At 42.0% G+C, this 12,565-nt stretch overlaps 1 protein-coding gene across 10 annotated transcripts in view; it reads left to right on the top strand.

Moving 5' to 3' along the window:
* Window positions 1-285: 285 nt before the first annotated feature.
* LOC139295718 (transcription factor COE1-A) overlaps window positions 286-12,565 on the top strand; it is a 79,969-nt gene continuing 67,689 nt past the window's right edge. For all 10 annotated transcript variants that reach the window (XM_070917961.1, XM_070917962.1, XM_070917967.1 and 7 more), the window contains exons 1-5: window positions 286-585; window positions 1,377-1,533; window positions 2,278-2,341; window positions 3,496-3,551; window positions 11,177-11,250. In XM_070917961.1, coding sequence (XP_070774062.1) covers window positions 455-585; window positions 1,377-1,533; window positions 2,278-2,341; window positions 3,496-3,551; window positions 11,177-11,250 — 482 coding nt within the window. In that variant the 5' untranslated portion in view covers window positions 286-454. The remainder of the gene's footprint in view (window positions 586-1,376; window positions 1,534-2,277; window positions 2,342-3,495; window positions 3,552-11,176; window positions 11,251-12,565) is intronic.

Here is a 12,565-nt window from a genome sequence, read left to right on the forward strand (position 1 = left end):
AGCAAAGAGCGAATAGAGGAAGAAAGAAGTGTCAGACAGTGATGACATCTGATCTGGGTGAGAGTTGATCTCTCTTTTCTGTCTGACAGCTTGAACTGTGGATCTCCAAGCGCACCAGGAGTGACTTTTTTAACACCGTTCCACACCCGCGTCCCGCCGTCCTTCTGGCGATTTGAATCCGCCTTTTAAGTGTTTGGACTTTTGGATCCTACTCTTCCGATATGATTTTTTTCTCCGTTTTAGCGCACACACTCTCTCCTCAGGACTAGAATTAGAGAAATAAACACTCAGCTGCTTGATTCCCAGCGAAGCGCACGCAGCAGCCGCAGCGAGGAGCGCACCCACGTTGCTCCCCTTAAATCACAGTGAGGGATCTACAGGAGAACAAGTGCACAGCCCGGCGGGGAGAGACCGAGAAACGGAAGGACAGGCACCGAGCTACGGAGGTTTGTTCATGTTTGGGATCCAGGAGAGCATCCAGAGAAGCGGCAGCAGCTTGAAAGAGGAGCCGCTGGGAGGCATGAACGCTGTCCGGAGCTGGATGCAGGGGGGCGGCGTGCTGGACGCCAACACGGCCGCCCAAAGGTGAGCTTTGCTCGGGTGGCGGAGACACGCCACCACCCTCCTTCATTTACACGGAAACAACGTGGGTTTTTTCCTGCCAGGACCCTGCTAAAGCCCGAGCAGGACACGAGGCTGTGCTGATGGGGAGAAGCAGACGGAGCTGCTGTCCGGAGGAAGAGATTTGGATTTAACTGTTGCTAAGATAATTTGGGAAATTAAGATTCTTAAACAGGATATCAAATTCCAAAACCACATTGAATACCCTGTATAGTTTTAAGACAACGTACTAAAGAGTTATTGGCAACACGTGTTTGTGCTACAGATTTTTACGCACATGCAACGTGCGCCTTCTGTCCAGAGTTGGCTGAGGTTTAATGAGCATTAAGCCAAAAGGACAAATAAATAAATAAATAAATAAATGTAGGCCGGTGCTTGGGGTTTAAAAAGAGTAAGAAATGTTATCTCTTTTCTAAATATACTCATGGTTGCATTCAAGGCAACAAACAAAATTCCCCACTTGGCCCAGAGTCAGAGATGTAAAGGTGGATAAATCATGACCTCAAACAGCCTCCAACATAAACACATTTGATTATATTTTCAGAAAAATATGGATTTCAAACTAGACTTATCTTGAAAATCACAGTTTCATAAGAACGATCAGCATTAGTCAAATCAGGAAAATAAAAAATGTGCACAGACTGGATTTACTCTCGCTTCTTAGGTCCTCATATTACTTTTTATTTTTAAATTTCCTTTACAAAGTCAAACTTTACAGCATTCTAACACCGACTCACCCACGCCTGTGTCCGCAGTGGAGTGGGTCTGGCCCGGGCTCACTTTGAGAAGCAGCCGCCCTCCAACCTGCGAAAGTCCAACTTCTTCCACTTCGTCCTGGCTCTGTACGACCGGCAGGGCCAGCCGGTGGAGATCGAGAGGACCAACTTCGTGGACTTCATCGAGAAAGAGAAGGTCGGTGCACAAACGCACGGTGATCTGATTACTTTCTAGATTTAATCTGCTGAAAGGCAATTTACCATTTTGATTCTCTAAAGGCCTGATTATATACCAGTAGACTATTACTGATGTTACATTTTAAACCTTCACAGACTCATCAATAAAATATTTGCTGCCTTTATGCTGTAATAGTATTATGATTATTATTATTAGGCGATTTTCTGGATAACATTGTAGACTCTAATATTATTCATATTATTCTTATTTTTATTATTATTCTTATTATTATTATATACACATACTGTAATTCAAAACTTCCTTTGACAAATACGTTTAAATAGTTTTAATTTACAGCTGGATTCAACACAACCACTTGTTCTATACAAACAGCGGCGGGGCAGCCGGTCTCCTCATCAATTATGACGCCGTTTAAATGAGATGAAATGTAGCGGGAGAATTTAGTGTTGGATTTGTTTGCCCTCCAAACATAACCAGTAATTACAGAGGAATTAAAAAGCCACAATAACACCGTGATTACAAGTGGAGAAATTACAGGGCTGCCCTGCTTTAATATGAACATAAATCACACGTTTATTTAATGTGTGGCCGGTGTGAAGAATTCAATAACTTGGATATATATATATATTTATATATATAGGCAATATATATATGCAATATATATATAGGCATGTGCAGAGAGGTGCTTTTTAATTTGTCCTAAAAATTTCAATAAACGGAGTGTTTGCTGTGTGTGTAAAGGAGACGAGCGGAGAGAAGACCAATAACGGGATTCATTACCGGCTGCAGCTTCTTTACAGTAACGGTGAGTGAGGAGCCTGACACACACACACACACACACGCACACACACACACACACATACACACACACACTTAATCATAATACATTTGACCAAATCATCTTGATTGCCTGTTGTCTCCTGTAATAATAAGAATATGCACACAGGAAACAGATGACTTTTTTTTTTTTTTGACTTAATGTGGAAAAATGCGCAGCAGAGGGCCAACAGGCTGCCAGAGTGTGTTTATGTCACATAAACTGCAGCGTGGAGTTTCACAATTGTGTAATTTGACCAATTTCTGGATAAATGTCACCATTTGAGAGCAGCTGTTGAGGTGGATTTATACCAGCTTTATGGCTTCATCACTGTCACTGTCCCTAAATTAGTTTGTCCAGTCTGAAGGGGGCTGTGTGACAGTCTGAGCTGCTGGTTGAATGTTGTTGTGGTAGCTGTGGATTGTGGTGTTGAGGCCTATCAGCTCAGTCTACAGCTGGGAGGGAAACAACATAAACTGGCAGGAATATCACAGCTCATCTGTGATGGAGACATGCAGTTATAATAGCTACAATTTGTGAACTGTGATTATTGATTTTAATATAATTTTCGTGTGGAAATGGACACACTAAACTATTTATCAGTGATATTGACTGTAAGGTGTAGACATTTAACATTACTATGATCCATTAATGTGCGCCAAATGGTTTCTGGGTGTTTGAATCATAGTTCCCCAAGCAGAGGGTGGAGGATGTCAGATGTTGTACAAATCGCAAAGGCCAATTTGTGATTTTGGGATAAAATTGACATGCTGAGAAACATTTATTTACACTGTGTGAACTGGTGATCTTTATTACACACACACAAGCTTCTCCAGTGGTTCCCAATCTTTTTTAAATGAAGCTATGTCAGGTTGCAGATTGTACCCCCTCGGGTTGTTTTACTTGTTTTTTGAAGCCTAAAGAGATGAAATTATACACAAGATTTCACAATCTTGATTTTGTGTATCAGAAATATCTTTTTAATCTAAAATTTTGGGGAACTTCCTGTTGTGTATGGCAGGAGTCTGTCACTTTTTTATGTTTACTTAATTTGACATATTTTCTAATGCAGTTTTGTATGTTGTTCTGTCTGTCAAAATCTATGTTAAGTTTATGATTTTTCTCTTTCTGCGTCCCAACAGGCATCAGAACAGAGCAGGACTTTTATGTTCGACTCATAGACTCCATGACTAAACAGGTAAACACGCATTTTAACGCACACACACAAACACACACTCTCTCTCAGAGGTCTGTCACCTCTCCTGTTACGTCTCTGACAATGAGCTGCTCCACTGATCCGCCTGTACTCCGCCGCCCTCCTCTATCTGCATGCACTTGCACACACACAAAAACGCGCGTTTATGTGTGTGTGATTCTGTGGGTGGGTGTTTCCACTATGTGTGTGTGTGTGTGTGGGTGGGTGGGGGCACATACACACACCACATGGCTCCAGGCGTTTTTGCCTGTACTTCTCTCACTGTGATTAGAGCGAGGAGGCAGCGAGCGGGTGTTGAGGAACAGGGGCGTAATTCTGCTGCTCACAGTAGGAAGTGGAAAGATATAACAGCACCTCTGGGATTTGGTCTGCCGAGCAGCAAGCATTTTCTGATCAGATCCAATTTTGCTGTTAATGTTTGTGTTTTTGTTTATATGTACCTTTATGAGAGAGAGAGAGCGAGAGATAGAGAGAGCATCAGAGTTAGAAGAGGCAGACTGAACAACGGATAGAAGACAGACAGACACTTCTAGTGTTTGTGCTCAATGTTCCTCAGGTAAACAGTTAGAGTGAAGACTGATTTTTATGTTTTTGCACAAGAAACAGAGTTTTCTATCTGATGTAATGCAGTGTGTGTGTGTGTGTGTGTGGGGCAAGGTATGAGGAGCCAAGAAGTCATGCTATGCACTGAATACTTGCTAATGTGACTCCAGGCTCTGATAGAGTCTCACGTTGCTGCTGCCACGCTGCATCACATACTGGGTGTGTGTTTGTGTGTGTTTGTGTGTGTGTGTGTGTGTGTGTGTCTGGCAGGCCTAAGGGACCACACTGTTCCCTAATAACACTGTTTAGCTTGAGCTTGGTGGGGTGACAGCCAGCTACAAACACACACACACGCACACACACACACACACACACACACACACACACACACACACACACACACACACACAGTTAGTCGGCCCTTGCAGAGGAAGTCCAGAGAAGAGAGAGGGGAGTGTTGACCTCACACACACACACACACAGAAATATACACTTTCATGCTCGGCGTTGTCTGAAAAATTAAATGGCTGCTTTCTTTTTTGCCTACATAAAGAGATTAAGTTTGAAAAGGAAAAGTCATTTTTCCTCAAGACGCTGATGCAGGTGTGTGCTGCACCTGTGTGCATCTGCCCGTGTGTGTGAAGTCTGTGTGGTAGTGGAGGGTTTATATGTAAGTGAGAGGGAGAGAGAGATGAGCAAATGGGAAACATTGCAGGTATTTAGTGCTTTATGTATATGTATAGGCACTTAGGCAAAACTGCACATGGAGCAATAAAGCATGCTCAACTGTGTGTATGTGTGTGTGTGTGTGTGTGTGATTCCCAGCGGTAGAGGAATGGAACACTAACAGGTGGTCAAACCAAAACAGCCGTGTGGTTGGCTTAGTTGGTCAGTGATGTCATGGCCACTGTCTCTCTAACCACACACACACATACAGACACACACACACACACACACACTCCTGGTCTGCCACTGTTGCTCTTAGTCACCGTTGTCTTACTAAACAGGAAAACTGAAGCTACTCAGCAGCAGAGTTTAATGTTACTTTACCGTGAAAGACACACTGTGATCTAAAACAAAAACCTAAGTGGCGCTCCACCAAAACTCACAAAAGACAAGACTGGAATCTTGTATCATTACTAAACTGATTGACATGCATTTTAATACACAGCCAACAACCAAGCTATTCATGTTTCCAGATGCTGTGAAAGATTTCTTTTGAAGTGAAAGAGGTCTATAGAGAGACATCATCTTCTGATCCAGACGTAAAAGAAAAACACGTCATACAAAATCACATTTACAGTTGTAATCATGATTGTTTATATATATATTAATATATTTAATATTTCTGGTGTTAGCATGCCTTTAACAAACTCCATTTCCCACAAGCCCGATGCTGTTTTCTAAAAGACCAATCAATGAAAGAAACCCTCAATTAGAGATTGCATTGAGTCACAGAAGCTAATGGAACAACAGCTTGTTTTTGTTGTTGTTTTTCTTGCATTTTATATGGTCAAAAATTACAGATGGGACCTTTAAAGTGCAGACCTTCAGCTTTGGTTAATCAATCATGAAAATGCATGTTGTTATTTTTTGTATTGTGTTGAGTATATATTACTGGGTGCTGCTCTGTTAGGTTCATATCATAGATTCTGTTTATTTCACAGTTCTGACTGTCATTTTTCTGACAGGAAAGTAAAGCCTTCTCCGATGTTTGGCACCTAAAGCTGGCAGTTCTTTCTGTCGTTCTGCTATTTCTGTATGTCTACCTATTTTGTGTGTGGGCGCTGAGAGGGCCAGCACTGATTGTGTTAAATGGAGGGGGAGAGCGCCTCCTATAGTCTTCAGAAGCAGAGCGCAATGCCGGTTTATCACGACTCCGTCCTGGAAGAATAAAGTGTCTGTCATTGCGGCCCCCGTCGGATCACTAGCTTGCTAGTCGACCTGACACTAACGCGGGAGGAAGTGTGTTCCCCTGCTTAACGGCTCCTTGTTTACACGCCGCGCATGTCACACTACTTCAAAGGTGGAGGAGAGAGCGGCAGAGATGCTGCATGAAAGGCCTGGTGAGGCGGAGAGAGGGAGGAGACAGAGGAGGGAAAAAGGCAGATGAAAGACAAGAGCAGAGCAAGCGAGGTGACAGTGCGATGAAGACGCTGAGACAAACGTGGGCCGGGAAGGTAGAAGAAGTTACACACTCACACAAGAGCCTGTCGGAGACGGAGGAGAAAATATTATTTTCAAATCATTCTTTGTGTTGTAGATTTTATTCCTGATTGCAACTACAGATGTTTCACAGTGGACAAGCAGGACAGACCAAGTGAAACTTTTGGACCTCAGTTTAGCACCATTCATCTGTGATTGGCAACTTTTTATGATCCACAGTATTTGAAGCATCATGATGAAGGGCACCCCTCTTCAAGTCCAAACAGAGTTAAAACAGGGCAAAGATTGTTAGATTTTGACCCAAGTTTGGCACAGAGGGAGATGAGTCAAAGCATGGAGTCTGCTGGGAAAGAATTAATATCACCTAACTGTATAATTGCAAAGTGAAAAGGTGACCTGCTTAGTTTATCACTTATCTGTAAAGAAAATGATATGCTGGTCAAATTAATTTTGGAGCTGCTTTGCTAGCTTCAGAGGTAGAAATCTGACACGATCAGTCTTACTTTTCACTCTTCAGGTTGAACAACTCTTGCTGCTTACACACATCTGTCCTCTATCCTGCTAACGTTATGGTCAACTAGGATGAAGAAAATCTGGGTAATGTGTGTTGTCATCATATAACTATGAATGTTATATTTTGTGTTTTCACTCAGCGTCTGTGGCAGAGGTGATAGATTTAAGAAACTTTTTAAGAAACTCAAGGTATATAAGGATTTACTGACCTCTTCTGTGATTTTGGAGGAAAGCTCGGTTACATCAGACCTAATTCTGTTCATAAAGATAAATGCATTCACCTGGCCCGAGGTGTGAATGTGTGTGTGAAAGAGAGAGAGAGAGAGAACAAAAGAGCAAGAGTGCAAAAAAAGAGAGAATACGTGAGAGGTTGACATTGATGCATGTTTGTCCAGGGTAGGAAACAAGTTCAGAGGAAGTTGCCTGACCCACTCTTTTCCCATGGCAAAATGAGCAGGTCTAATCATAGACAGAACTAGATGGCTTAAAAGTACATTTCATCTTCAAATTCTGTCTGTTCTGTCTTTTCCTGCCGTTCCCACACTCAGATTTGCTTTCATTCAGTCACGATCGAAGGAAAATATTACAGCTAGAGAAACAGTTTCAGATGTCGTGGCTGTTGGATTGTGTTAACAGGAGCTTCTTTGCTTTGGCCGCAGTCAGTTGAAATGTTTTCAGTGTGGACGCGTGTTTATTTTGCTCTCTTGGATAGATAAATTAGCACATCAGCTTCTACTCTGCCATCATGTCTGTCACCGTGTACTCTGAAATGTTAGCTTAGCTCTTGTCTACCTGTAGCGGGGTTAGGGTTAGCTTCCTTCTTTGAGATTACATTATTTTTGTTTCATATTGTGCAACTCGTGCCTGCAGTGACTGGGCGTACACGGCCCCGGAGTCCTGGACCTGCCCTTCAGGCTCCAGGTTCATGCGTCGATACATTTTCTGCAGAGGTTTTTCAACTGGAATATATGCACATGCACGGAAAATTATAACTGACAGGGGCCCCGGGCCCTGAAACAAAGGGGGGCTCCAATTCCAGAAAACACAGAGGGTCCTGGAGACAACTAGCTATTAGTATGAAACGCTTTAGGCTACAACAATATTGTAATGGGGCCCTCAGACTGTACAGCCGCTATCACTGTTCTGCATTAATGCCGCAAAGCTCCGAGCTAGTTTCTGAGGACCATGTAGGGCTGTAGTTTCTACAAATGAGGGGCTCAGTCGACAGTCTCTGCTCAAGCTGGGGCCCCATATGGAACTTGCTCGCCCTGGGGCCCCTGGTGAGACAGTCCAAGCTCACACATAGGCAGGATTTTTTTTACAATATTAGTCTTTTAAAGGCCTCTCCTTAGTGTTCCCATCTACTTCTTCACACAACCTCATCATCTATCAGTTCTAACCCTAACCCTTTTTTACAAATGTCAATCTTCTTCTATATTGAGTCTAAATAAATGGCACCAGAAATATATAACCTCCAACTTTGCTTTTTTAGTGTGAGTTTCTGTTTGACACTCCATGGCCATCACAGGTCAGTTAGACACGTTTTCCCACGTTTAGCATCAGCACAAGTTGTTGCATGTTGTTTAGAGTTGTTTCACTCAGCTAAATGACCTTCAACTCAAACTCTTCAAGTTCACTTGATGCCAGCAGGTAGTCTGAAACCCCCGGCTGAAGACTATTAGACAGGACAGTGAAACTTCTTCACCGCTCCCGGAGAAAAGTGAGCTTGTCACTCGGTGAGACTTGCCAGAGTTTTGGAACGACAGATCAAACAGACTGGAATAGACCAAAGACAGACGGAGCGTGTGTATTGATTGATAGATAGCTTAGTGGTGTGTGACTTGTGCTTTTTGCTTTATTCTGAGCTTCCTTACCAGAACCAGGAATATTGTAGAGTGGAAGCAGGTAAAGCCTCAGCTGAAATGCCTTTTGAGGAGCAGGCTTTGGCCACTGCTCTGTGAGTGCACAACTTGATTCTTTTTAGCATTAGACGACAGATCCACCTGATCAGCATGTGAGCAGATGAGATGTGGTTGTTATTTTCTGACTTGATTTATCTAAAACAACGTGTGTGAACAAGGTGTGTGTGTGGGGGTGGCAGAGACAATGGGTGTGAGTGTATGTGTGTGTATGGGAAGGAGAGGTGTTACTGCTGAACTATGTGTTGTTTGAGGTGAAGTGAGAACTAACCTCTTACCTCAACAACACTCTGCCAGTGTTAGTGCCAATACCTGATGGATGAAAATACACCACAGCTACAGTATGACATCGTCGTTGTGTTTTCCCGACAGTGCAAAATATAGTCGTCTCCTCCCACCAGTTTGGTAGATGTAGAGTGCAGTGGTCTGAAAACATGCAAATATGTTTTCATGCATCCATGCTCTGATGCAGACAATGACTGACATCTATCTGAGGGTCTGATTGGCTGCTTTGTTGCCTCTAACAAGATTATGAACAACCTGCTCATGTCTGAATTTAAAACATGATATGAAATTAGATATTACATAATATGACAGCTAATTTCTGGAAATTTTCCTGTAATTGAAGGATAACAGTGTTTTTCTCATTGTCAACAAATTCCATGAAAAGCCCAAAGCCGACAATGAATTGATCCTACTGAGTATTTCCTGTGTTTCCTCAGCGCCATCGACCTCCATTGTTCTGCTAAATCTAACACATCAATGAGCCACACTGTTGCCCTGGGTGACAAGTTCCTTCATCATGATGAGCACAGGCACTGTAGTTTATTTTGAGTTAATTCCACTTACACAACGTCCCTGTGCCATAAATACTCACTTAGAGTGCCAAAATGCAGTAAAAACGACAGCTCCTAACTATTTTAGGAAGTTACTTTTTTTTTTTAAACAAAACTATATGGGTCACCAGTTTTCAAAAATGTACATCTTCACAGGGTTGTCCCGGTCCCGGAGAAAAAAAGGTTTTGCTTTTTTGATTTTTTTATGATAATTTAAGTATTGTGGTTTAAAGAAACATGTTGCAACAATTTTTTTTTCAAAAATATTGTTTATTGATTTTTTATTGACTGTCCCTTGTAGTGGACATCGGGACTTGCTTCATACAGAATGTAATGATGTAATTCTATGATACTGAATTCATTTTTGAGTGGATTTCTTTTAAAAATTATTTTCATGTCGTGAACATTAAAGTAAATGAAATTCTGACATTCAAACTCTTCAATCTACCAAACAGGGTTAGCTAAACATGATGCTAAAACAAAAATATATTTGGCTAAGTGCAAGTAGTTACTGGAATATCCTTACTGGTGCTTCGCACAATAAACATTTGAACACAAATCTAACCCTAACCCTAACCCTCTTCGACAACAGGGTTGAAACTTAAGTGATAAAGAAAGGAGAGGTATAAATTTAATGCACTTTTAGCAGATGTATTATTAAATATGTAAATCAACAGGGTCAATAATTTTCCAAGTCAAGTTTTTAACTGATTGTGTACTGTGTGTGTGTGTGTGTGTGTGTGTGTGTGTGTGGTGTGTGTGTGTGTGTGTGTGTGATCAACAGTGTGACCTAAAACTTCTCTCATTTCCCTTTCTACACACTGTAATAGCAATAAACTTCAAAACCCTAGCTTACACATTGCTCCTGATCCATAACACACAATGTGTATCATCACTTTTCCCTGGCTTGGGCTCAGGCTCCTCAACAGCTGCAGTATCCTCCTCTGAGCTTTCATCTTCCTCCTCTCTCTGGCCCTCCTTTACCTCATCTTTAGGCAGCTCTAAATCAGAATCTCCTTCCACAATTCTTAACAAAATCCTCTCTACCTCACTTTGCCCTCTGCTCCTTGATGTATTACAAATGGAGGTTAGTAAGTCCTGATGTCCTCTACAAAGGACATTGAATAAAAGTTGTGTTATGAAAGGGTTAAAATTACTGTGACTTTTTAAAAATCTTACTAAATGGAAGCCAAGACTTTTATTTTTAAGAAACAACTTGATTTTTAGCAACAGAAACATGATATCTGGAAAAAATTGATGATTTACCTCTCTTGTTGGCATAAAATGTGGAAGTTGAAATTCCTGCCATTTTGAAAAGACAGTGCATGTGCTGTGTTGGCCCCACCCCCACAACTGGGCCATCAAATGAGAGCCCATAGTGTCCTCTTAAAAGGGACAGTATGATTCAGATAGATTCTATAAATTATGCTTGACTTAGAGGTCTCAGAGTCATGTCCCCTACAGAGGACAAAAATGAATTGCCGGGTCTTAGGAGGATATAAGGCTGGTTTAATGAAAATACCAGCCTTCTGCTTGAATGGAGTAGACTATTTGCTGGATTTGAGCTCTGTGTGCTGTCTTTGAGCTAACAATGTACTTTCTCTCTACGTCTCTCTGTCTCTCTTTCCAGGCGATTATTTATGAAGGCCAAGACAAGAACCCAGAGATGTGCAGAGTGCTGCTGACACATGAGATCATGTGCAGGTACTGAGAATGGGTGCATCAAATCTATTTCTTCTACCTTTCCTTCCATCCCTTCTCCTCTCATACTGCAACATACTTTGTTCGTCTGCAAAAAGTTCTCACCAATCACGTCTCTGTACTCAATGCATTCCTTATTTTGTCACCCTCATTAACCCCCCTACACATACACACCCAGACGCTTACTTACGCATACACATGAAGCCATATCTGTTGAGGAAGATGAGTTTTAGCTATCAGAGTCGTTGCTTTAATTATAATCTAAAGATGAATTTCTTCGGAAGTAGGTTGGGAGGAGAGAGTTCTATTTATAGAGGCATTTTACCAACCCATCCTATACAATAGAAAATGTGTGTGTGTGTAGATGCATGCGTGGTGTGTGTGTGTGTGTATCTGTGATGCCTGGTTAATTAGGACACAGAGAAACTCATTAGTCAATCTGAACCCTCCTGTTGTTTCATGGCTAACAAATGGGCCTTCCTCCACAATCTGACTATAAAATATAGGCAGGGTCTCTCTCTCTCTCTCTCTCTCTCTCTCTCTCTCTCTCTCTCTCTCTCTCTCTCGCTCTCTCACACACACACACACACACACACACACACACACACACACACACACACACACAAAGAAGTATGTATATGCACGCTTGCTCGCGCACACCACAGTTATAAAAATTCAAATTTAGCACATGAATTAAGTTGTTCTTATTCCCTGACCTTGTCACTGAACAACTTTAACTGTAACAATATAAATTGGGGTTCATCTATATGCACAAGCAGGGATTTTAGCCGTGAAATCAGGCACACTAATATTTTATTCTATAGCTCACTGAATAATCCTCAGCCAGTTCAGGTTTATGGCACAACCCATTGAAATTCTGATGTGATTTACAAGGAATTTATAAATAAATTGAATTTGGCAACAGATTTTATCGTAACTTATTGTTGTTTATTATGCGGGGGAATGCATTGTGGACATATATACAAACATTTCCTCTGTGGGAGCAACAGTGCAGCAGCGGTGCAGAAAGTGTGACTTCTGCAACGAGTGTAAACACACGCTTGTCTGCAACAGCGCCTCAGGTCAAAGTTACTGCTGTTGCCTCATGTTCTCACATGCTGATTCTGCAGCGGGGGCCTCACACACAACACACAGCGTAGAACACACACACACACAGCGTAGAACACACACACACACACACACACACACACACACAAAGAGCTCAGGGCGTCCATTAATCAGTGTGGCTCATTGTCATGGTGGTGCTATTAGCCATATGCTCCCAGCCAATCTGCCACCACACAGACCTGCGATGCAA

This window comes from Enoplosus armatus, chromosome 13 (assembly GCF_043641665.1).
Source record: "Enoplosus armatus isolate fEnoArm2 chromosome 13, fEnoArm2.hap1, whole genome shotgun sequence".
Taxonomy (NCBI): Eukaryota; Metazoa; Chordata; class Actinopteri; order Centrarchiformes; family Enoplosidae; genus Enoplosus; species Enoplosus armatus.